Source organism: Canis lupus, chromosome 2 (assembly GCF_011100685.1).
Source record: "Canis lupus familiaris isolate Mischka breed German Shepherd chromosome 2, alternate assembly UU_Cfam_GSD_1.0, whole genome shotgun sequence".
NCBI lineage: Eukaryota > Metazoa > Chordata > Mammalia > Carnivora > Canidae > Canis > Canis lupus.
In genome coordinates this window covers 12,691,045-12,708,147 of record NC_049223.1, presented here as the reverse complement: position 1 = coordinate 12,708,147, position 17,103 = coordinate 12,691,045, and the positions used below count along the sequence as shown (strand labels likewise).

The 17,103-nt window shown below is 33.2% G+C and overlaps 1 protein-coding gene across 2 annotated transcripts in view; it reads right to left on the bottom strand.

Annotated features, from left to right (window-relative positions):
- The window catches only part of KIF5B (kinesin family member 5B), a 44,953-nt gene that overhangs the window by 13,602 nt on the left and 14,248 nt on the right, over positions 1-17,103 (bottom strand). For both annotated transcript variants that reach the window (XR_005355202.1, XM_038529873.1), the window contains exons 3-15: positions 15,295-15,368; positions 14,280-14,384; positions 13,745-13,793; positions 13,145-13,200; positions 12,962-13,049; positions 12,678-12,802; positions 11,470-11,574; positions 10,918-11,063; positions 9,902-10,050; positions 9,281-9,474; positions 8,179-8,247; positions 6,290-6,496; positions 3,590-3,733 (exon numbers count right to left, since the gene is read on the bottom strand). Coding sequence is in view for 1 of the 2 variants with exons in the window: in XM_038529873.1 (XP_038385801.1) it covers positions 3,590-3,733; positions 6,290-6,496; positions 8,179-8,247; positions 9,281-9,474; positions 9,902-10,050; positions 10,918-11,063; positions 11,470-11,574; positions 12,678-12,802; positions 12,962-13,049; positions 13,145-13,200; positions 13,745-13,793; positions 14,280-14,384; positions 15,295-15,368 (1,511 nt within the window). In the remaining variant the exon portion in view is untranslated. The remainder of the gene's footprint in view (positions 1-3,589; positions 3,734-6,289; positions 6,497-8,178; positions 8,248-9,280; positions 9,475-9,901; positions 10,051-10,917; positions 11,064-11,469; positions 11,575-12,677; positions 12,803-12,961; positions 13,050-13,144; positions 13,201-13,744; positions 13,794-14,279; positions 14,385-15,294; positions 15,369-17,103) is intronic.

Genomic DNA, 17,103 nt, shown 5'->3' with positions numbered 1-17,103 from the left:
TTAATTAAAATCCCTGCAAATTTATTTTATGGATATCAACAAAACTGACTCTAAAGTTTAAATGGAGAGGCAAAAGACTTTTAAATAGCCAAACACTACTAAGCAACAACAAAGTCAGAGACTTCAAGACTTTCTCTAAAGCTACAGTAATCAAGATGGTGTGATACTGGCAAAAGAACAGACAGGTAACTGGAACAGAACAGAGAGCCCAGGTACAGACACATACACAGACAACTGACCTCTGACAAGAGGGCAAAGGCAATTCAATGGATAAAGATAGTTTTTTCAATAAGCTGTAATAGAAAAACTATCTATCCACAAGTAAAATAATGAAGCTTGACAGACCTTCTACCTTGCAGAAAAATGAACTTCAAATGAATCATAGATCTAAATGTAAATATAAAACCAACAACCTCCAAAATAAAGGAGAAAATCTAGGTGACCTTGTGTTTGATCATGAGTTTTTAGATACAATGCCAAAAACGCAATGCTGAGAGAAAAAATCTGTAAGTTGAACTTCATTAAAATTTAAAGACCTCTGCTCTGTACAAGTACAATGTTGAGAATGATAAGATAGGCCACAAATTGGAATATTTGTAAAACATGTATCTGATAAAGGATGCTACCTAAAACAGACAAAGAATTCTTTAAAACTCTAGATAAGAAAAACCCACTGCAAATTAAAATGAGACAATGCTATACAACTCAAACCAAAAAAAAACAAAAAAAACAAAAACAAAACTGATGACATCAAATACTTGTGAGGATGTGGAGTAACATTGTTAGATTGTTGGAATACAAAGTGCTATAGCCACCTTGGGGGGTTTCTTACAAAGCTAACTCTTAACATATGACCTAGCAATCATGCTCCTAAGTATTTTTCCACTAACTGAATTGAAAAGTTATGTCCACAAGAAAATTCGCCCATGAATGTTTACAGTGGCTTTATGTATAATTGCCAAAGATTGTAAGGAACCAAGATGGTCCTTGATAGATGAACAGATAAACAAACTGGTACATCTATACAGTAGAGTATTTGGTGGGGAAAAAAAAAAAAAAAAAGAGCAATCAAGTCACAAAATGACTTAAATGTTGCTAAGAAAAAGAAGCCAGTTTGAAAAGGACATACACTATATGATTCCAACTATATGATATTTTGGAAAAGGCAAAACTATACAAATATTCAAAAGACCATGGCTGCTGTTCAGGGGAGAGGGATGAACAGAACAAAAAGCAAGAAGGATTTTTTAGGGATTCTGGGTGGCTCAGCAGTTTGGTGCCTTCCTTCAGCCCAGGGTGTGATCCTAGAGTCCCAGGATCAAGTCCTGCATCGGGCTCTCTTTGCCTGTGATTCTGCCTCTCTCTCTCTCTCTGTCTCTCATGAATAAATAAAATCTTATTTTATTTATTTAAACAGAGATGAAACTGTTTTAGATATGTAACTATACTGTAAGGGTGGATCTATATAAATGCAATTGTCAAAATGCATGAAATCATACAATACAGAGTGAACCATAATGTAAAAAAAAAAACAAAGTTAATAAAACTCAAGCAGTGCTTAATGATGATGTTAAGAGGAAAGAATTACATACAAATGAAAAAATATCGAGAATCCAGTTTTGGTGTTTTGTTTTGTTTTTAAACCTATTTGTAAGGCCGATTTGTTCTCAAAACGCTCTAACGGTAAAGTGAAAAAAGCAGTAATAAGAGTCAAGGAACCTGCATTCTATCACTGGTTCTTGCCACTGAACATAAGCATAAGCCATTTCTACTCTTTTCTCTATCTTTACCACTTTTTCACTTAAATTAAGGCTAGTTGAACATAAAATGGAAAAGATTTTTCTAAAAAGAAAGTGCAAATCTACAGAGTAAATTTTGAACACCTCTTTAGTGTTTAATGCTATGAAGTAAATTTACTTTTCCATCCCCCAAAGAAAACCCCACACAGATCTATCATATTAGTTTACTCTCAACAGAATAGGGCAGAATGTACAGATGGAACATTCTGAAGAGAGAAGAGACTGAAGAGAGAACAGGTCGAGTCACCCAGTATTTAACATTTTTCCTTTGTCTCAATGGCATGAGCCAACATTAAGAAATGATGTATGAGGAAAATGAATCCTTGCTGCCATCAACACATAGCAGCTTTGAATAAGTGACAGAAGGAATGCATGCTCTGTATTGAAAACTTTGATTTCATATCTTGTTAAACTGGGCTTCTCATTCTTTGTAGACTGTCAACTATAAATCCTACTATAGGGGCAACCTGGGTGGCTCAGTGGTTGAGCATTTGCCTTTGGCTCAGGTCGTAATCCCGGGGTCCTGGGATCGAGTCCCCCATCAGGGTTCCTGCAGGGAGCCTGCTTCTCCCTCTGCCTATGTCTCTGCCTCTGTGTATGTGTGTCTCTGATGAATAAATAAAATCTTAAAAAAAAAAAAAAAAAAAAAGCCAAGTATAAGTTTGTTCTCATTATTACCTAACTAAGCTTTAATAAAGATAGATAGGGGGATCCCTGGGTGGCGCAGCGGTTTGGCGCCTGCCTTTGGCCTAAGGCGCGATCCTGGAGAACCAGGATCGATTCCCACGTCGGGCTCCCGGTGCATGGAGCCTGCTTCTCTCTGCCTGTGTCTCTGCCTCTCTTTCTCTCTCTGTGACTATCATAAATAAATAAAAAAAATTAAAAAGAAGATAGATAGGGCAGCCCCGGTGGCTCAGCGGTTTAGGGTCGCCTTCAGTCCGGGTGTGATCTTGGAGACCTGGGATTGAGTCCCATGTCAGGCTCCTTGCTTAGAGCCTGCTTCTCCCTCTGCCTGTGTCTCTGCCTCTCTCTCTCTCTGTGTCATGAATAAATAAATAAAATCTTTAAAAAAAAAAAAATAAAGAAGATAAAGTCCACACAAATACCTACTCTGACATACAATCTTTCATGTTACGTACATATGCTTGCAATTGAGAGTCTTAGTTTGCTTTTTTTGGTCTAAGTTTTCATTTAATTTACCAGGTCACTATCTTTCCTTTTTATCACATGCCCAATGTTAAAATAACCAATGCTAGTATTCTAAAAAAGACTTGAGAAGAAAAACAGGCACAGTTAAAATAGGTATAGCAAAATATTGACTACTAACTCTTTCATGCTATTATTCTACTGTTTTATGTCTGAAATTTTTCATAATAAAACTTTAAAAACATTAACAAGCAGTGCTCATCTTTCATCTTTTCAAACATTTAAAGGCAACCAGACTCATTCATTCATGATTTTACTCCCTGAGCTAATCTCTGCTGTTGTCCCAGTTATACACTTTCATGTACAGTAATTTATTAACATAACCTCTAAATGTAAAATCTTTACATGATGGAGAAAAGAACCAAACATGGGATCCAGATAAATGATATTTATTGATTATGCCTTTTGAGTGCCTCTTTTCTTCTTTCCTCCCTGATTTAAAATGAAGTTAAATACCATTTATAACACATTGCTGTTGTGAATGAGATAATGGATGTGAAAAGAACTTTGTAAAAAGTAAGCAGTAAACAGAAGTATGAGTTGTCTACTGATACTTATACGTAGCATTTGGCTATTTTATTTACCTTTACATCATTATTTCCCACAGCAATTCCTATTTCTGCAAGGTCTTTTAGTAAAGATGCCATCATCTCAGCTGCTCGTTTTTTCTGGTGGTTGGTCATTTCCTTAAGTTTCTGAAGTTCAGCATCTATACTTGCTAAAGTTGCCTAATAGAATCCAAAACAAAAGATACAGTTAAACCTATTAAATGAAAGATTACTTTGAATATTGACAGGTATTTCAGTTTACCTAGGACTCAAAAAAATGCATTATTTTCTACTTTCAGTTTCTGAACTATCTCATCTACAGAGTTCCGGGATAGCTCCTAGCTCAAACTTAGAAAATATTTTAGATCTAAGAGAGTCTGTAAAGTAGCCATATTATGCTCTATGAAGAGCACGTCATTTGTACCATTTCCCTAATATTTGAGACTGGGTAATGTTTCCTGCCTAGAAGGGAGAAACTTCTAAGGTAATTAGCCTGAATTTTCTTTCATTACCATAGTATGGCTTATCTTTTGAAACGGAGTCCAAACAAAATAATGTTAGAATAGTAATGAACTTTCTAGATGGTTTGTATGTTTTATCTCCTTTCTATATACATAGTCATTGAAAATAGTCTACCTGATAATTACTACTACTTTGATACTATGATATAAAAGCAATTATTTAGGAGATAGTGATGAAGTAGTGTTATTGAGTGTTAACTACTCTAAGTTTATAATAATAGCTAATTGACCAGCAACAAAGTCACCACAATTTTGAGAAGTCCAACCCAATTTGGCCACATTAAAACTTACCATTAGGGCAGCCTGGGTGGCTCAGCAGTTTGGCACCTGCCTTCAGCCCAGGACGTGATCCTGCAGACCCAAGGATCAAGTCCCATGTTGGGCTCCCTGCATGGAGCCTGCTTCTCCCTCTGCCGGAGTCTCTGCCTCTCTCTCTCTCTGTGTGTGTGTGTGTGTGTGTGTGTGTCTCATGAATAAATAAATAAAATCTTAAAAAAAAAAAAAAAACTTAAAAAAATAAATAAAATAAATCTTACCATTATAACACAGTCAGATATTAAAAGTCAGGAAGTTGTATTAAGAATACAGTAGCTTTTTGTAAAGATATCATTTCAGTTTATTGTTTCTTCTGGTCATTTCCCTAAGTTTCTGAATATTAGTTGTATGCTTATCCAGTTTAATCTAAAATACCAGATATCTTTCAAGTCCCAGAAGATAGCATGCTTTAAGGTCTAAATCATTATGTATCTTCTCTAACAAGTGAGTAACAATATTGTACACATATAAAAAGATGCAGAGGGCAGCCCTGGTGGCGCAGCGGTTTAGCACTGCCTGCAGCCCAGGGCGTGATCCTGGAGACCCTGGATCGAGTCCCGCGTCGGGCTCTCTGCATGGGGCCTGCTTCTCCCTCTGCCTGTATCTCTGCCTCTCATTCTCTCTGTTTCTATGAATAAATAAATAAAATCTTTAAAAAAATATAAATAAAAATAAAAAAATAAAAAGATGCGGAATGCTGTAAGGTTTTCCCAACTTCTATTACCAACATAGCGTTGACAGACTCAGCTTCATAACTGGGACACACCCACAACTGTCTTAAAGACTAAAATCGGTGACTGAAGACCAACTTACAGCTTGTGGAGTTTTAAAAAACTCCTATTGTTCTCCAAATAGCAATTAGGTTTGCTAATACAACTCAATAATTCTTAATAGTAAGAATTATAAAGGCACTTTGATCTCCATGCTATTAAACTGTACCTTTGGAGATTAAAAGGGGAAAATGAATTTTGCATCAGGGGCATGAAACCTTTAAAAATAGTTCTTGACTGCTTTCCTTTAGATAGGTGAACATGGATAGGTAAATAGTAGTGAACACGGATCCTGAGTCCAACTCTAGATGCAATTTCTGGACAAGAAGTTGGTACTGACAATAATAAAACATTAATAATAAGACAGCTCATCTGTGGTGATGCTGCAAGTATAGCAATCACAATCCCACAGTTAGATACTACCTTTAGCATCATTCTAGGAAGGTGGCAAATCCTGCTTTATAGCAATAACAAATAAAGACCCTTATCTATGGCAGAATTACAAGAAGAGCCTTCTATATTGTGCTAGGTAGGCTTTACTCCAGGAGCTAGGAATGTAACAGAAAACAAAAACCAAATTATAGGGCAGCCCGGGTGGCTCAACGGTTTAACACCACCTTCAGCTCAGGCCATGATTCTGGAGACCCAGGATCAAGTCCCACATCGGGCTCCCTGCATGGAGCCTGCTTCTCCCTCTGCCTGTGTCTCTGCCTCTCTCTCTCTTTTTCTGTGTCTCTCATGAATAAGTAAAATATTTAAAAAAATTATATGAGCTTATATATCCTCTTATTTTTATGTGCACATTTCTTAATTTACAGTTTGAACAATCATCTAATAATTTTATTGAGTAACTAGGAGCTAACTTATTTTCTCTTTAACTTTAGAATATTAAGAATAGCCAACAAGTCTTCAAATGGCATTTTAATTACCTTTTAACAGACCGTCAGGACCTAAAAGGATAACCTTCTTCCTTCACCTCTAAGGATTTATATAAAGGAGAAACTGAATTTGAGGCTTGGAAATGCTTAAGAATGGATACTATCAGCACTGAGCTTAGATAAAAAGAAGTTACTTAATTTCAATGAAGAATATTTGTACTAAAGTATTAAGAAAACAGAATTATATCCTACCGATTTCTGATTTAGTTCATCACTAAGCAATTCATACTCCTTAGTTTTATCTTCCACTTCCTGAGACTTCTGATCATAATTGACAGCAAGTTCCTCTAAGGCTTGTAAAACTTCTTTTACTTCTTCTTTAGAGGCATCGTTTTCTGCTTGCAGGCGATTCAGTTCAGCTTGCATATTATCTTGATCCCTTCTGGTAGATGCCAAAAGCTACATACAAGAATAGAAGTATACAGAGGTTTTAAAAAGGTATAAAGGCTTAAAAAATCTATTTGCTTCACCATGTGCTAAACAAAAAGGGAATAAAATGTGGATGCTATTAACTGTGTGAACGTTTATTCATTCAATAGACTATCTACTATGTGCGGGCACTGTGGATGACAGCAAAAAAATAAAAAATAAAAAAATAAAGACTTTGCTTTGAGGACTCTAATAGAAGAAACAAAGACACATAAATAAATGTAATACAGGATGGAATGTTAACTAAGAGCCAAAAAGGAGGGACAGGACATGACAAAGTGCTTGGTAATATTTAAAACAAGAGAGTTATTCATGAAGAAGGCTAGAATTGGCAGATTTTTAGTTATGTGCAAATTCATGTATTAGAAAACAAAATGCATACTAGGTTCATGAACAGTGAGTACAGAACAAAAAAATTAGTAGCTGTCTAGAAGACATGCTTAAAAGTTCAGATCTTCTTTGGTCAACAAAGGGTGGCACCTGACCTATGCCTCAGGAAAACTTAGTATCAACATATATAATTTGACTGCAGAGAAGCCAACAGACTAGTTAGGAGAAGAGGGTCAGTTGCTGTCAAGTAGGAGCATCTAGAAATTTGTAGGAGTATTTCTAATGGGGCAGAATGCTAAGGACACCTAGAAGCAGGGGCCATGGATGCTAAAGGTCCTGTATGTAACACACAGCACAGAATAATATAATGAAGAATTGTGTAAATGTTACTAGTGCCCTCTTTGAGAAAACATGCTATAATTGAAGTACAAAGGTGATGTGACCAGGATCATGTTGACTGATGGTGGCTATCTCTTCCTTATTGAAGCTGTGTAACCTTTGCCTCCATATCCAAACCAAATCTTAAATGAAGTATCATTTTTAAATTACCCCTCTGTTCTGCCAGGTAAGATAAATTGAGGGTCCTAAACCAGGTGACAAACTAGAGAACTTGAAAGAACTAAGATGAAAGTAAAGAAGGCAAAAATCAGCTGGTTCGATGAGGGCAGACATGGTAAAAGAGGAGTAAAAAAAGATTTCATTCACTGACATCCTTATTCCCACAGTAGGTCATACCTCAAATTATATAATTATTAAAGATAGGTCAAAGCAATTCAGTTATTTTTTCTTCAATCATCCCTTGAAACCTGTTTCTGTGTGTTTAAGTGAACAAGTAACAATAAAACACTGTTTTTTACATTTCTTCATTTCCATGTGGAAATACTCTTCATAAAGGAACTGACAGTTTAAAAGTATAGTTAAGTCCATCTCAAGGATTAGTAAGACAGGTTTTGGGGAGAATAAGGAGATAAAACAGCACTATATATAAAACAAGGAGAGTAGAAGACAGTTAAAAAGTACAGTAGAACTATATTAAAGAATAGTACTGAAAAGTTATCCTCTCCTCTCCAGTTAGATAGAACTCAAACTTAAAAAAAGAAAAACCTTAAGAGGAAGTCAATCTTTGCTTCACTCATGATGTATCATATCCACAGTGAAGCATGGGCATATTAAAGGTACTCCCATATTGCAAATGTACTCCAGGATATTCTGAGCTCTCTGTTGGTTCATCTTTTATGTTTATTTTTTCCATCTCTTATGTTTAAATAGTCATGACAAACTGTAAGCTTTTCTGACAGCAATATGTACAATATTCACCTTACCTCTTCTTGATCCAACATTTGTGTCTTCAGTTTCTCTACCAATTGGCTCTGTTGATTAATTTCTTCATCCTAGAATTTTAAAGTAACAAGTCATTGTAAGATTATTATTTCCCTGACCAAAATACTTCAAAACTGTTTCTCCAAATTAAACATAGCTTATTTCAATCTCCTAAAAAAATGCTGAAGGCTAGTCATTTGTTTAAATGCTAAGAAATAATAAACATGTTTAAATTTATTATTGAAATAATGGCAATGCAGTTACTTCAAACCTGCCATATTTGCTTAAAATACACATAAAACACCACCTAAAAATAAAAACAAAACAAGAACTATTTACTTCTAGTCTCTTTACTGCTCTCGTTTTTCCCTTTCTTGATTCATAATTTGTTATTTTTCACAATAAAGCTGAGATAATTAAAGCAGGAAAACATTATTTCCACTTTATTTTGTTCCCTAATCTCCTGCATCACCTTTATTATTGAGTCTAAGATCCCTGATTCTTAGAGAAATCATTTCATTAAGATTCTCCAATGACCCAAGGTCTAATTCTCTTTCGAAAATTCTTTTAAAGAAGAGAAGAAAACACAAGTATGTCTCATACACAGTTCCTGCACAGAAACAGAAACTGTGATTTTGTATTTTTTATCAATACCATGACCCTTAAAACAATGTGAGAGTTAGGGGTGCTAACCGCCCCCACCATGGAGTTGAAGATCCACATATATATAACCTCTGACTTCCCAAAAACTTAACTGTTGCTAGCTGTTGAATGAATGGAAGGCTTACCAATAAAGATAATTAACACATATTAGCACACATTTTTACGTTACTGGGTTACATAAGGCATTTTTACAAGTACAGTAAGCTAGAGAAAAAATGTTATTAAAATCCTAAGGAAAGTTTGTTTATATTATTGTACTATATTTGTTTTAAAAATTCACCCATGCAGTTCAAACCAATGTATCTGAGGGTCAACCTAACAATCATTTTCAAAAGAAACTAAGGTAGATATATATAGGTTCCCTGGATCCATAACATTAAAATTAAAAATAAAAATACCTATGTCATAACATTCCAAAACAAAACATGAACAACAAGCTACCTTGTCATCAAGCTGTTTGTACAATTTCGCAATTTCTTCTTCACACTTTCTTCTTTCAGCATCAGTAAAGTTTCCAGTAACTCCAATTGTGGCTGCTGGTTTATCATTGGTAATAGTAACATCCTTATCTACTGCAAAAGCTTCCAAGTTGGCTTTCTCTTTGTCAAACTGTTCATCAACAGGCACTGTCTCTCCTAAAATAAGGCAATAACATGGTTAATAAACATCTACCTGTCTAAAACAAATTATAATTTTATTCAATTTCAGGAGCTCTCGCCAACTTTATCTGCTCAGTCCAAGATTTGAGAAGCTACAATTACTTTTGACTCATCCCTATCTTCTAAATCCAGTCACCAAATCTTGTAAATTTTATTGCTTCTACCCCACTGTGGAACCTTTCCATCTTGACTTTTATAGCTTCTAAGATGGCCTCTGTGCCTCTATTTATTATGTCAGGTAAAATCAGAATTTAAAAGATTTTCATCATTTTTAATTGATGATCCTTAATGCTTAAAAAGTAAAAACGGATATAGTTTATATTCATAACAGAGTCTCAAGTTTGTAAAATAGCTTTATATTCATACTCAACAAACTCAAAATGACACATTCATAAATTATTACCATTACGCCACCGGTTGAGTTCATTTTCAAGCCACTGAATGGTGTTCCGCAGGGTCTTATTTTTTTCCTTTTCTCTTTCATATTTCTTTTTCCACTGTTCTGCAGTTAATTCTACATTTACACAAACTGTGTTCTTAATTGTTTTAGCCCTAAGAGAAGTAATTGCAGAAAAAAATTTTTGACTAAAATTAATTATTTTCAATTGATACCTACAGATCTCTGTTATATATACACACATATGGCATTTTTGGCTAAGTAATTTAACTTGACAATTCTTGTTAAATTATCTCTATGACTAAATACAAAGAACCATAATTACTATAGTGCTTATTCACAAGCTTAATAAATTTGGGTCAGTCACAAATTGGTGATTATCTTAAAATTTAAAAATCAACCTGATAAGGATAAAGAACAAGGGCCCATATTTCCCCAATTCATTTGGAAGGCTAAATTAATATAAAAACAATTACTGTTGAAGGTCAAAAATAAAATCATCTTTGACTCTCCTAGGTTAACCAATTCATAAATGGTTATCTCATTATATGAACCTGTCACATATGTCTACAGACTAATACAGAATTATATTTGTCAAGTTTTTATTATCTGAATGCAAATACTTATTTTCTTTAATGCTAAATTAAAGCTTCTCAAATAAATTTGAGTAAAGTTAACATCTGACTTTCATAATTCAAATCTAAGCACCTTTAAAAATGGACCTTGTTTGTATTATCTCTCAATTAAAAAGTTGTGTCTGGCATACTAACAATATGCACTGATTTGAATATCTACCTACTTTTCCTAGACTTAATAAACAAAAGACCTATCTATCATTTAGACTGGTTTTTTTTTTTTTTTTTTTTTTTTTTTAAAGATTTTATTTGAGAAAGAGAGAAGCACAGAGAGAGAAGGAAACTCCCCGCTGAGCAGGAAGCCTGACTTGGGGCTCAATCTCAGGATCCAGAGATCATGACCTGAGCCACTCTGGTGCCCCTAGACTTTGTATTCTCTTAACAAACCTTTGACCAAACAGGAGTGTAGATTTTGTTTCAGATTCATTGTATGACGATGGAGAACAGCAAATTACAATAGTGGTTCTACAGTTTCCACCTAATGAGTCTTGAAGGATTCTCGTCATCTTACTATCTCGATATGGAACATATGTCTATGAAAAAAAAAAAAAAGACCAATGGGTTTCTATGCAATAAAATTTGTTATATATGGGTGACGGGCCCTGAGGGGGGCACTTGATGGGATGAGCACTGGGTGTTATTCTATATGTTGGCAAATTGAACACCAATAAAAAAATAAATTTATATATAAAAATTTGTTATATAAATATGTTGGACTTTAAGTTACAAAGGAATTTTGGTTATTTTAACTGATTAATATTAAAATGGGAACTAAAATCTACATACAAATACTATAAATTCCCAAAAGACAACTAATTCACATATACTGATTGAAACACACCAAATCTTTCACTCAAACATCCATGCATACACATATATTGATATTTGAATAATCCCCCATAAGATAACAATAGGGAAAGAGAAGACATGTATACTTACACTTCCCTCAGCCAAAGCAGAAATGACATTGCCAAGAGCAGAAAGTGACTTGTTGATGTTCTTAGCTTCATCTAGTACAGCACCTTCAGCTCCAGTTTTACTAACCTACATACACATTAAGATTCCAAAAGAATGAAACAGAATTTTAAGTTTAAATGATTTTCTAAAAAAGTTCAGAGGTCACCAATAACCAGCAAACAATAAAATGAAAAGCTTCATGATTTTATTCACCAATTATTTACTCTAAGCTATCACTATTTCTTAAGTATTAATCGTCTGAGAACTTGGTCAAGTAACTAGGTGCATGAGAAGAATGTGATTAAGGAGATACCAAATTTTATTTTTAGTTTATGTTCCTGAAAATAATAAGTTTACGGATACATTTACAATATACTATTTGTTAACCTCCTCTGCTTCATTAAGAGAGGAACCTTTTAAAATTTGCTAAAGCTTATTCTTGATATTTTAACTGTTACTGATTTTAAATACATAAGCAAATTCACTTCTTTTAAAAATGTGAAATATATGTATTAAAAATAGGATAAAAGTAATATTTTAGCATTGTTGACTGAAGAAACAGCCTCTCAGAATTCACAAAATTAAAGACAGGCTTTGAAGGATGTGTTTAAGACTTAAGTAAAAGGGAATTGATATGTTACTTCAATCAGAAGAAACAAAATTAGCAAAACAGCAAAAATAGTTACAGAGATCAACATTAAAACATTTGAACTTATTTTGATTTTCACATAAACTAGAATCAGATTAGTTTACTGTATAGTCTATGATAGTTAAATAATCACTGAAAGGAAAAGAAGTAGGTACATCCAAACCAGAAGACTAATGGATAGTTACCAGTTTTCACAGGGAGCCCCACTGTCAGTATGGTAAAATAGATATCAAAAATTGGAAGATGGTACCTAATAAAATTTATAACTACATATACTGAACAAAAGTCTCAATAAAAACACACTTGAAGTCAAAGGTAACACCTATTGGGGTTGAACTGGACTATGGCACAAATAACAGTAATTTGGAACCAGTTTTTCAGTTTAAGTAATCGTAAGCACTGGCATCAAAGCTTTTCTTTTTTTTTAATCTCTCAAATCTGATTTAATAGTTTTTAACATGTTAACAACAATGCTGAAGTCCAAATTCAAACTAAAGTTTATAAAAATGCTTAAGTATCTACTAGAATATAAAGATTTTACCTTTTCACTACCAGCTAAATCAACCAGATAAAGTTTTCCACTCAGCTTTTGTTCCGTTTGCGTGTTCTCTTGTTTTACATTAATAAGAAATATACTGTGACTCCTAGAGCTATGTTCATTCATATCTGCAATGAAATTACACAAACAACTATAAACAAACACGGCTTTCCCTACTAATAATTTCTAAAGCGTTATTTACATAAAAATCCAATATAATTAATCAAGTTGATAAAGGTATTTTAAGGCAGTTTTGTGCCTAACTAGTGTTAAGACATTTTACTTACTTGTAACTGCTACATGTCTGTTGGATTTTCCTTCGTCAATGGTATCCATAACTTCATCTGGACTACATACAAAACGTTCTGTGCACCCCTATAAAATAATTTTTTAAAGTATGTCAATAGCCATATTGACAATTGACAATTTATTACTTTTTAAACAAGCATTCTGTATTATTTTATAAATACCTTTACATAAGGAACTCGATTTTTATCTTCATGAACTGAAAGGTTGGTCTTTGAAACTGAAAAAAAAAAAAGTATCAGTAACATTCTCCTAAACTCTAAAACTAGTTATGAAAGAGCTAATTGTTGATTATTTCTCTTCCCAAGTGGCCTAATAACAATAGGTAAATTTTTAAAATGACACATCACTATTAAAGAAAAGACTCTGTAGAAACAGTAGGAGATTTAAACAGAAACTAATGCAGCAATATAAAATTTGAGGTCCAGGGTAACCTCTATTACCTACATTTTGAAAATAACATTATACCAGAGTAGTTTAATAGTTTCCCAGGGCAATGAATCTAACTGACAGCTGCTGAGAGAAGACGAGGACTCAGGACTTCTAATTATAATCTAATTTTCTACTTACTACTTAAACATAAGCAACCATAAATATGTGCTTTTTAAAGAAGTTATTCAGCGTGTCAAAGGCATTCAACTAACTTTAAAATACACCTGTTTCTTATAATTTAAGTCCAGTTCATTTGGTTACTTAAAAATGGCCTTATATCTGTTATTAAAAAAGTAATGTGCTTTTTAAAATGATAAAAGAATTTAACTTACCATCTAACAGGTCCCTTATCTTATCCAAATAAATTTCAAAATATGAAACCTGAAGGGCAAAGAAATAAAGGGAAAAAAAATCAATTAAAATTTTAAATTCATTCATTTGTTCATTAAATTTATTGGGGTCTGAGGGCTAAACACGATCTAGACAAGAAGGCAGAGTTATCAACAACTCAGTCACAGCTTATGTTCTAATGGCATAATCTGAATTATCTAAACTGCTCATGTAACTAAAAGCAATTTCCATTACATATCCTCATCTAAAATGAGTTAGACTCATGAGAAGAGTAAGAACCTTTGAGTTCAGTAATAAACTCCTTCATTTTATAGAGAAGGAGGCTAAGACAAAAGAGAGTTTGTGATCTTGTTTAAGGTCATCTAAAGGCAGAAGAACCCCAGTTTACTAATTCTAATGATTTTTCTACTATAATTTCCATAAAATAGTTTTTAAAAAGGAAGAGCATTTATTATTTCTTGGAATAAAATTATTCTAGCTATAAAACAAAATACAATCTTTCCCCAAGGATTCTACCTTAATATGAAATTCCAAATTTTCATCCATGGAGTAAATGTAATTAAAAATATCTTGCACTATTCTTGGAATAATCCCCATGCCTTCTGGATCATGAAGTTTACCCTAAACAGAAAACAAAATGAGACTTTAAGAAGTATGAATTAAAAGTAAAAACTTTCAACCTATAATTTGTAGTCAATAGAGAATAGTAATTGTAATTGTTGCCATTTTTTGGTGAAAACAACTCTACAAGGTATCTAAAAAAATCCAATTCAACTATTATGTATTAGTAAGTTACACATAAATACTGCAGGTCAACAAGGGTTATCAACTGATCTTAGCCTTTTATTTAATCACTAGATTTAGATTATCCATGCTTGTGCAACGAACATATTTTTGAAAGGTTTGTTTCTACTCATGTAAGTCTTTATTGTTCCTTCAGGTCAAATCCACGTAAATACAAGAAATGTTTTTGTTCTCTGTAACTTTATGGAAATGAGTAATATGAATTTATTACAATAAAATAAGCATTTATACAGAATGCTCAGATAAATGATAAAAGATGTAGCAACAGCATAAGATAACAAATACACTGTTTTCTAGATGCAAAGTTTGGACAGGTTCACATCTTATTAATAGCAGCACTGATAACTGTGGAGACATTCATATTAAAGAAGAGTAGTAGGTATTTGAAGAGAATTAATTGCTCTGAACAGAAATGAAAACATTAAAACATTCAAAATTTCAAATTCCTCATTATTATAAGGTAGTAGAAAATTCCCTAATTCTAAAATGCTATATATTGTGGTTATGCTGATAAAACAAAGCTAAATATGATTTCAAGTATATAACTTCATTATTCAAACTCCAGAACTGATTAAATTCCAATAGTGATGTTACCTGTATATTATTTGTACTGGAGAAAGTAATAAAGAGTAAATAAAGATGTTTAAGCATGGTAAAATCATTTACCAAATAATAACTGAATATACTATTTTGCAAACCACATGCAAGTATAGTTATGAAATGTTACCTCCATTGTGTGTGTCTTCCCAGAGGATGTTTGTCCATATGCAAATATTGTTCCATTGTATCCCTCAAGTACATCTATGACAGAATAAGAAATTTTATACCTCAGGGGATTTTTTTTCCTTAAGCGAGATATTTAAGAAATTACTTAAGAATGTTAGAAAACATTCTGAAAAAATTAATATAGATATTAACCCTGTTCCTCAGCATAATCAAATCTGCAAAACAAAATATTTGTGGGAAGAATGGTGAGGAAGATGGACTTTTTTTACACTAACATGAAAGATTCCGTCAAAGTCGAAGTTCAATTCATGAAAGATTTATTATAAAGATACTGAAGAAAAAAATAAGAATACATCAGTAGTATTTTCTTAGTGATGATCCACCTGAGCAATTATTTTCTCTCCAGCCCAGATTACTTTCTGTGGTCAATAAAACACAAATTTTAAATTCCATTGTTTATAACCTTTTATGGAAGTGTAGATCTCAAATGCCTTTACACCTGTATTCCAAACCTTTATGTGACCTGAAAGAAAAAATTGTTCTGCAAATTTACATACAGATATGAATTCACTTTTATAAACAGGACTAGTGATTAGCGGTTAAGTGGTGGTTAAAGCTTACAAATCCAAAGAACAGTCTTCCCTATACAAGCATAACAAGCCCAGTTGTACCTCAAAAATAAATTCTCTGTGAAATTAAAAATAAATCTTTTTTCTAGCTTTGTGTATACTCCAAGATTTATCTTTTTTCTACAATTTATTCTAGAAGGAAGCCAAAGTAAAAAGAGAAGCCTCTATTGGAAATAGTAGAAGCTAAGTAAATGAGAAAGCAGGACAATCCTGGTTCTTTTTCTTAAATTGATTATTTAAAAAAGAATAAGAACAATCCCAACATTGGGTACTAGATATTAACAGATTTCCTACAGAAACATTTATTAATGGGAAAAAGAAGGTACTTAAATTTTAAGAGCTCTCAAATCACATTTAAAACAGATGACACTGGAGGCACCTGGGTGGCTCTGATGGTTAAGCATTCAACCTCTTGATTTAGGCTCAGGATCATGATTTTGGGTCGTGAGATCAAGCCCCACATTGGCTTTAGATTCTATCTTTCCTGCTGTCCCCTTCACCACCTTCAAAAATATAGATGGCATTGCAGTATTTCTGAACAAGAAATCATCTTGAGAAAAAAAGTACTGGATCTTTTCCAATTTACTTCTTTTACATATAATTGTTCTGAGTATACCTATATCATACCTTCTGCTTAAGATCTTTTAATCAGTCAAGTAAAACCTAAGGATAAAATCCAAGGTTTGCTATAGCTATAAATATTGGTAAGTGAATTAACACATGACTTTCTCAAGATCACATTAAGTAGCATATGTCCATAGGGAATTACAGAATATTTGTGGTTATGTGAAACTGTATTCTAACATGAGGGGACCCAGGATAATAAACATATGCAATACATTTGTTTTGGAGACTTCAAGCGTAACTTTAAAAATTTCATATGATTACAGATATTACGGAATATACAACATTCAAATATTTACTGAGCACCTGCTATGATCTATCCTCTGCACTTGGTGCAAGGGATATTAACAATGACTGATGAGGTGTTTTCTAGACATGCCACATTATCACTGAAGTAGTTTAATAAACGTTTTTATCAATTAGGAAAGTATTTTTGCCTACCTTCAAATCCAGCCCTGCCTCTGCTTTCTATAGTGACTTATCCCCAACAAATCTAAACATACAAATAAAGATAATATATTTTACAGTGAACACCCTATAACCATCACCAAGATTCT